This window comes from Marmota flaviventris, chromosome 13 (assembly GCF_047511675.1).
Source record: "Marmota flaviventris isolate mMarFla1 chromosome 13, mMarFla1.hap1, whole genome shotgun sequence".
In the NCBI taxonomy this organism is placed as follows: Eukaryota; Metazoa; Chordata; class Mammalia; order Rodentia; family Sciuridae; genus Marmota; species Marmota flaviventris.
The window spans coordinates 23,306,028-23,315,254 of record NC_092510.1 but is presented as its reverse complement, the minus strand read 5'-3'; the positions used below and the strand labels follow the sequence as shown (position 1 = coordinate 23,315,254).

General features: G+C 43.3%; 1 protein-coding gene across 1 annotated transcript; it reads left to right on the top strand.

Moving 5' to 3' along the window:
* Positions 1–2,575: 2,575 nt before the first annotated feature.
* Positions 2,576–8,729, top strand: LOC114082433 (spermatogenesis-associated protein 31D1-like). The gene is given in 8 exon segments (XM_071600387.1): positions 2,576–2,639; positions 2,642–2,781; positions 3,519–3,558; positions 4,163–4,223; positions 4,489–5,269; positions 5,272–8,428; positions 8,431–8,454; positions 8,457–8,729. Coding segments are annotated over 8 exon segments (4,341 nt in total). The 5' UTR covers positions 2,576–2,593; the 3' UTR covers positions 8,549–8,729.
* The last annotated feature ends 498 nt before the right edge of the window (positions 8,730–9,227 follow it).

The following is a 9,227-nucleotide window of genomic DNA, read 5'->3' as shown; positions in this document are numbered from 1 at the left end:
TATACCACTCCTTGGCATTTATCCTAAGAAATATACTATAGCAGCACAATTCACAATAGTCAAACTATTGACCCAGCCTAGGTGTCCCACATGGATGAATGGATCTGTGAATCTGTGAAAGGAATCTGTGGCGTACATACACAAAGGAGTTTTAAATCATGTCATTTTCAGGAAAATGGATGGAACTTGAGAATATTATGTTAACTAAAATAAGCCAAACTCAGAAAGTCAAGGGTTGTGTGCTTTTTTCTCTCATGTAGAAACTATAGAGGAAAGAGGAAAAGAATGGTTGAGGAGAACCTCATGAAAATTGAAGGAAGATCAGAAGAGTAGAGGAAAGGGGCCTGTGGAAGGGAGAAAGTGAGGAAAAGGGGAAATCTTGAGGAATGATATTGGCCAAGTTATATTGTTATATTGTGTGCATGTATGAATCTGTAACAATGAATCCTACCATTATGTGAAACTATAATGTAACAATAAAATATGGAAAAATAAAATTAAATATATCTTCTTCTGAAAAAAAAGAATACATAGCCAACAATGCCATTTTAAAGAGAACAGGTGCTGGGCACTATGGCACATGCTTGTGATCCCCAGCAGCTTGGGAGGCTGAGACAGGAAGATCATGAGTTCTAAGTCAGCCTCAGCAATGGGGAGGTGCTAAGAAACTCAATGAGATCCTATCTCAAATACAAAATAAGGCTGGGGATGGGGCTTAGTGGTCGAGTGCCCCTGAGTTCAATCCCCAGTACCCACCCCCTGCCAAAAGAGAGAGAGAGAGAGAGAGAGAGAGAGAGAGAGAGAGAGAGAGAGAGAGAGAGAGAGAAAGATTTTCTTTATCTTCCCAATGGATTGTGATTTTGTTTCAGAAAACTGGGGAGACAGGCAGGGAAGCCTTGGTACAGAGCATGATGTGTTCTAGCTGTTAACACCCACAGTCTCTGATCTACTCCACAAATCTCTTGGGAATTAACAAATGCTAAGGGGTTCTGGACCTTTCTTCTGCCGTTGTACAGCTTTCCAACTGTGTAGGACTTATCTCTACAGTCTCAACATGAGCTCCTTAAGGATAAGGGCAGAGCCTGTGACTTATAGCTGTCCATGTCTCCTAGTCTTCACTAGTAAATATTTGTTAAATGGAAACCTGACTGAGGCTGCATATCAAAAGGATGGGGGATTTTCAAGGCAGGGTACCTGCTCCTGCCTAACTGAATAGAGACTGCTTGGCTTGGAGGCTGCCTTATCCTGTCAAAGAGATCAATAATGCTGCTGGGTTATGGGCATCAGATAAGAGGTTTCAGGGTTTAAAAAAGACATGACAAGTTAGGGGACAGTTAGGAGGATAGCTGTCATGATGATAAAGGGTTTTAAAAAGCAGGTGCAAGAAGAAGGCTGGGGCAATATTGGGGCTATTTAAATATCAAAAGTTTTGCTTGAATCATGTATGATAGGCAGTTGATTTTCCATTAGTAGTAGGGTGCTTATATAGCACAGATCTTAATAGCTTTTTTCATGGCAAGACACTCTTATTTTCTTAGGAAAATATCAAAATTATGTGTCCCACAAGGGTAATGCTCTTCAAGACTAGAATCTGCCCTAAGGTTCTGACATTTTAGGTGGCTCCCTGCCACCAAGGACTGAGGGTTCAATTCCTTAGCACACCATAACCTCTTCCTGGTTTGAGAAAGTCATATAAGCATTATGAAATTGATATGGAGGCAGGGAATATTTGAATTTTAGGTAGCTAAAAGCAAGTTAGATCAAAATAATGAATGAAGAATTGAAAAAAAAAATGAGAAGATGGTTGATTATCAGATTTGAAAACACTGCATCAATTTGTCAGGGGGCGGGAAATAGAGCACATCCAATAGTCTTTGTTATGTTTAATCTTCACTACTTCAGAAAAAAACAAGCGTTATAAACTTATCTCCAAGATCACTTGAAGTTTCAATTTTATTTACATTTTTTTAATGTTTATTTTTGTTTCACAGTGTTGACTAACAAATTATTAGTTTTAATGAGAGTGAGCCACTGTGATTGAAGACACTACAGGCTGATTGAAACAAAAATTTGCTATTGAAACTTATAAAACTACATAAGTATGAAAGAACATTAAGTTTTACATGTGAGTTAGAGTAAAGCAAAAGCTTTCTGTAGATAAGATAGATTTAAGGATGTAGGTGACCCAAGAGTGTAAATGTCTTGGTACAAGCAAAAATTCCAGGCAGTGTATGTCAGATTTTCAAGGCAGTGGAATTGGTGGGGTGTAAGTCAAGGGATCCAAACAGTAAAAAGGGACTCATGTAAAACATCTTGGTTACACATGAAACAAACAGGAATGCTCCCTGAGATAATGAAGGCATGATATGAGGAAAGAGTTGAGTGGGAAATGGAACAACAGACCTGAGCAGAGGGATCTGCTGGCTGGTGGGCAGGTGGAGGAGGGGCACAACCTCCTCAAGTCTTCTCTCCCCACCCTCAGAATCCTTTCCCTTTGTGACTCTTCAATGCTGTGTGATGCAAGCCTGGAGATATAGAGAAGCCCAGGCACCCTCAGAACTCATTTGCCTTAGGCAACCGAGCAATTCAGATGATGAAGAGTGTTCTCTCTTTGCTGAATAGCCATACTGAACCATGGTTGATCTTGGTTCAATTCTTTGGGATATTGATCCCAAAAGTACCATTTTGAGTGGGTTGGTGTTGCTTTTTCTATACCTGTCCTTTCAGGTATTGAAACGATTTTCACCAACACTCGAGAAAAATAAAGCCATCCAGAAGAAGGTAAGGAAGCAGAGTGAACTCCCAAGGGAGTTTCTTGATTTTGTCAAATGTGAAATGTTTTGTGAAATGTCAAATGTGATTTGTTATTTCCATTCTCACATTACTAAATGTTTGGTTGGCTCAAAGGAGATGTGACTTGGGAAGTCTGAGGACAAGATAGAACTTCACTCTTTAGGGAAAGAAGTCAGAGGTTCAGGAAGGACTAAGGTTTCCATCTGAAGCTCACAGACTATCTTTTGGGGTGTGATGGAGGGTTCCAGATTGGTTTGGATAGAGAGTGTGGCTTCTCTGAAGGAGACGGGTCTCTTCTGACTAGATTCTGAGTCTCATTCCCATGTCAGATGTGCTTCACCCAGCCTGCATATTGGGCTGATCAGGACAGCAGTGCTGACCTCGGAGTAGAGCCTGTAGCCTGAGCTCTGCCCCAGGACACAGGGTTCCCCGGGGGAGCCCAGAAGTAACTGTTGGCCTCAGATTCTATGCCCTCCTTCCGCAGAGGGTTTAAGACCATCAAATGAGGAATCTCACAGACAAAAAATGTCCTTTGAAATTATCAAAGAAGTAAAAAATTGAAAATATTTCATTGCCCTTCAAGATTAATAAAAGGAAGGAATACAATTTCTACTAATTAAAAATGAAGAGTTGTCCAATTCTTGCCTAATGAATGTCTAAGCTTGTTAACAAAAGGAGTAAAAGAAATGAACCCCAGCCCCTCATTCTTTTCTTTTTGTTTTCAGCGTCAGGGAACAAAGAGAAGGAGAAATGGAGTATCTAAAGGTAAGGTTCTGCCTGTTCAACCTGAGCTCTATAAGGGTGAACTTTCCTATCTCCCTACAGCTCCATGATCTTGGAGGATGTCAGTTTCTAGGTGCAGTCTCTCTCAGGAAGCAGGGTCTCAGAGGAGAGGCTCAGGAGAAGGCAGTGAGACCTGAGAGATTCCTCAGAGTCCCTGCCCTGCCCACCCTTCCTTGGGTGTGAATGAAGTAGTGATGGACCTGGGCCTTGGACATTTACTGCCAAGTAGGTGGCCCTGTGAGATGTCCAAAGACCCCTGATTGTCTTGGAGTCAGAATTTCTGTCTGGTGACATGGTGTAAACTACTTTAATTCTTGGCTGATTAGATTCATCCTGAGTTAGCTACTGATCCTTGTGCTTCAGGTTGTGGTTTTGAGCAGCATGTAGGATGGTACAGGTGAAAGTACTTTCTAAATGGAACCACATATACCTGTGAACCTTCTTACTATTATCCCTGACACTTATGACCTTATCTGCAGATTTTTAGGGCTTTCTGACTTTAATATCCTGTTTCCTGTAAAAACTCCTGAATGATAACCTGTGTTTTTACCTTTACTATATATAACCAACTGTCCTGGTTTTCCAGGTCAGAGAACTTGCCGGAGAGAAGTAGAGGAGGGGAGGAAGCTGCTTTCTATTCTGAAAAGGTGATTAGTCATTTCCCTTTACTGATTCCTTTCCTAGCATGCTTTATTCAGTCCCACAGGAATTCTTCACAACATGCCCTAATCACAGGAGGGATAGCCATAGCCATGGGTACGTGAATAAAGAACTTGGGAGGGGAGGGTATTGTGAGGTCATAGATGTGTGGAATGTAGAGCAGGTAGCGGGCTCCCCACAACCCATAGAACTGCAGATCTTGTTTCCCTTGTAGTGGTTCTGGTTACAGCTTTGGCTTTCTTTCTCTTACAGTCCCATGAGCCAGAATAATGATTTCCTCCACTTTCTGCAACTGTTATGTAAATGCCCGCTCTGTGGGGTGTGTAATAGAACAACAGCTAAGGTCAGTCAACTGATCTATAAGGCGTTCTTGGAAGATGCTCTTAATTCTGTGTCCCGTGTGTCTTCCGTGACGTCTGTGAGAGAGTCATCAGTTTTTCTGTCCGATGTTGTCTCTGCAATCCCTCCGGGAGCTTCAGTTTCAACTCCTTTAACTGAGCCAACTCTATTTCCTTCCTCTATTCGTTCACCTGACCAAATTACCCCTTTAATGGACCTACCTGGACCCTCATTACTGGGTGACTCTCTGCCACCAGAGCCTTCTCCCTTGAGTTCAAAATTGCCAGTGGATCATATCCCACCTCAACCATCTGTTCCAACTCCTCCCCCACCTGTTCCAACCCTTCCCCCACCAACTGACAGTCAAGAAGCAAAACCTGTTCTCCAACCAGAAGCCCCTTTGTCTCTGGTGGATAGCCCTGATGGGTTGTCTACTAATGTCCCAACAACCACATGCACTGACAATGCAAGCCTTCTAGTGTCAGAGTTCTCTGGAAACCAGTCTCATGCTGAAAACTTGTCTCCATCTAAATTGGAGCACTCTGATGATGACAAAAACCTCCTCGACCTCCATCCTCCTGAGGCCTCTTTTGAGAGTGATACTACAGCCATCCTTGTAGAGCACGGAAACCTCTCATTTCTATGCCCTGATGTCTTGGCCCTTCTGGAGAGACATATAAAAAAGAAGGGTGATTTCCTGATGCAGAACAAAAAGAAAAAGGAAAAAAAAAATCTTTTCCAAAAGAACTTAAGCCAGACGACCAATTGAATTCTTCAGGGAAAAGGTTAGAGTCAGTTGCTGAGCAACAGGACTCACCTGTCTCCCTTCCTTCACAGAGCAGTGAAGGCAAATCAGAGGGATTGCAGGTAGACCACCAGTCCTCAGATCCTAAGACCTTTGAGGATAACTTACCTAAAAAATGTACCCAATTCTTCTGGGGTCTCCCATCTTTGCATAGTGAGTCCTTGAAATCTATAGTACCTGAATCAGGTGACTGTTCAACCTATGTCTGCTTCAATTCAATGCCTAGTTCCTTTGAAGCCCCTGAATCTCTAGTTCTACCCCCTCCCCCAACTCTGTCCTTGCCTGAGATCCAATCTCAACCCTTGACCCAAGCACTGTGCCAATCTCCTGTCCCACCCCAGGACCAGCTTCAGTGCCAATCTCCTATCCCACCCCAGGACCAGCTTCAATTTTCAGTCCCTACCTTGTCACCACCCATTTCATCTCAGGTTAGTGATGGTGGAGTGAGGATTCATAGATTCCAGGATGAGGTACACTCTCTCATGCCATCCAAAATTCATGACTTGGAATATAATGTATTACAGAAAGGACAGGAAAGTTTGTGGGGTTTACCCTCTGTGGTTCAAAAATCCAAGGAAGAGTTTTGTCCTGCAGCTCCCAGTGTTTTATCTGATAGACGGTCCTCCAAGGCTTATGCTCCAACAACCATCATTCCGGGAGATTTTCCCCTCAAAAAAGAGCTTCGGGAGAAGCTAGAGCACCACCTTCAGAAAAGGCTTATTCAACACCGGTGGGGTCTGCCCCGCAGAGTCCATGAGTCTCTGTCAAGGATGAGTCCTGAAACAGAAATTTCCGAGATATCTGAGTCAAAGTCCACTTATGGACTTTCATGGATCTCTTTGTTTAAGGGTCAAAGTAGCAAAGATTTACAATTGAGCCATCCCAGAAGTTTCCATGAGAAGAACTCAGAATTACTTCCACTAGGGGAGAGAATGAAGAAAGTAAATAGTCTAGAGATTGGCACAAAAGATGATCCATTGAGTGACTCAGAGGGGGCTCCAGATAATGATCTGGACTCTGACTTTAAGACAAACCTAAAAAACGAATTGAATAGTCTTTTTGGAAAAAAATCAAAGATCTCAGAGGAGAGCTCAGTTCAGAAACAACTGACAGAAGCCCTAGAAATACATTTGAGCAAGAAATTTGAGGAAATCAATGTGTGTCAGATGCCTGGCACCATGAATAGATCATTGCATTCTATGGAGCCAGTATTGATTAGTCCTGAGAAATCCCTTAGCCAAACGAAACACAGAGATTTGGTACCACTGGTGTGTAAGGACAAGGGCCTCAATACCTCCCAGGATATTTCCTTGCTTGGTTCCAACAAACAAAAGATCTTGGAAGACCATATTAAACTGTTTCATAAGAGGATGATGTGTGGGCTTCCCCAAAAGGTCCAGGAATCCATAGACATCTTCAAAATGAAAGGAACCCCATCCTGGTCCTCAGTTCGCTCCAACATTTCCTCCTCATCCAGTCTTACTTCTGGCAAGGATTCCAAAATTGGGGTCTCCAAGCCCCTTAAAGAAAGCATTAGTACTTTTCAAGTAAACAAGGTGGGAACAATAATTTCAGGCCCTACTCTAGATCATCCTCTTTCTGCCACTTCACCTGTGAGCAAGGAAAATAAGAGGGCCCTAACACATTCACCCTCTCACACCAACCCTGAGCTTACAGAGAATGTCAAGGCAATTGAGGGTGACAGATGGGCTTCGTTGCCCTTCCCACACAGTGACAAAAATAAAGACAGTCAGAAACAGACTGTAATAGCCAATAAATGCAGCCCAAAGTTGCCCACAAAGCAGGCTGGGGCCAGACCCAAATCATGGAATAAGGGAGTGAGTCCCAGCAATAGTATAGAAAAGATTCAGAGAAACATGATTAAGAATTTAGAATATTTTCCCATGTCTAACAAGTCCAGGGAGATATTCAAGGCAAAGGAGCTCTGTGCTATTCGATCACAGTCTACGAACAGCCTGACGACCACAGAGTCAGAAAGCTCCTCAGTGACAGATATGAATATGAGTAAAGTTGAATCAACCCTAACAATTGAAAGGCCCCCAGAAGGAATATCAGTTCTCAAAGATTCCGAATCATTAGATCTTAAAAATCCGTTGCTTAATGAGTTGAAGATGAAAATTGAGAGCAGGAAGCGGGGCCTGGTTCCAGCCTTTTCTACTGAGTTGACTCTGGCCTTAGATAAGTTGACTTCCAAGACCCTGGCTTCCAAGACCTTAGCTTCCAAAACCTTGACTTGCAAGACCTTGACTTCCAAGACCTTGACTTCCTTCACTCATTTTCATAGTGCCTCTAGTGGGGACATGGCAGCTCCCCAGGTGCTACAAGCCCACTCTGACAACAGAGGGATCAACATAGAGCAGGGGCAAGAACCCTGGATCCCTACACATGTCTTATGCAAGTGTCAGGATAACAATGTACCATTAGCATCAAAAAAGGTGTGCCCTCTGGTACCCCAAACAGGCAAGTTTGGTGGAGGGGATGCAGGGTTGGTGACATGCCAACCTAGAGGGAAGCTCCCCCACCCTCAAGACAGACCACTAAAGGAGGCACTTGGGAGCAAGTCCTCCTCAGCCCCATCACTGAAGGGACAGCCTTCTAAAAGCCAGTTCAAACGCTTTTTTCAAAGGCTTTATCTTGGTGTAAAAGGCAAAGGGCAAGAAGGTTCTCTGAAAAAGGGCAGCTCTTCATCATCTGTGCAAGGAAGAAACCCAGCTAAGAAGAGAGCTGCCTTTACTGGGAATACTGAAGCTCAGAAAATCATGACAGACAGTGGGAAGATCCTAGAGGAGAAACTAGCAGGTCAGCATGGAGTAGAGGCCACCGCCCCGCAAAAGCCTCTTTCCACCCCCATGAGGCCTGGGAAAATTCAGCACAAGACTGGGTTGCCGGTTCAGGCAGAACCCATCCAGAAACATGACTTCAATGTCAATACTCCCTGTGCTAAGGTGCCAAGTGCCAAATCTTGCAGCCAAGAAATTGGCTTTGCTGGTCAGTGGTATCGTATAGGGACTAATAAATGGGTCATGGACAGGGGCAGACAGCCCCAGAAAAGTGTACCGTACAGGACAAGATAATATGTCAGAAGCATCACCCATCCATGCCGCACAAGGAACTCTTACCCCATCTGAATACTACATGCAAATATAGAGTTGGTCAGGTGGCTCCAGCTGCTGCTCCTTTTGCTAAAGGCACTGTGTTGGGAGAGTTGTCCCTATTGTTCAAACAGAAAATGCTTCTCCAGAATTTTCAGAAAGAAAATTTTCTTCCCCCCAAATAATTTATCCCTTTTTGAGAATACTGATTTTCCCCAATAAATTTTCTAACAATATGGTGTATTTTCTTGTGTTGGGGGTTTGGGTTTTTGGTAACCTACTCCTTGTGTTTAGGGAAGGGGAGAAAGTAGTTCAGCTTTTATTGATTGCCTCTCTGGACTTCTAAAAAGGTGACCAAATCTCCTGGACCTCTCATTAAGGAAGGGATATCATGTTTTCAAAAAACACCTTTCCTCTTCCTGCTGAAACCTGAAGAGGTGGCACTCCTTCCTACCCCTTAGCTTAACTTTAATGACATTATATATGGCATCCCACAGCTTTCCCCTGCAGTGAGGAAGATAGGTCTTCTATATCTAAAGAGAGAGTCAAGGGGCTAGGTGTTTTGGCACAGCGGTAAAGCACTCACCTCTAGGCACTGGGTTTGATCCTCAGCACCACATAAAAATAAAGGTGTTGTGTCCAATTACAATGAGGACAGGGAGAGAGAGAAGGACAGGAACAATTTTGAGAATGGTTAATAGAGTGGATTAGTCATTTTTTACAAACATATCAGT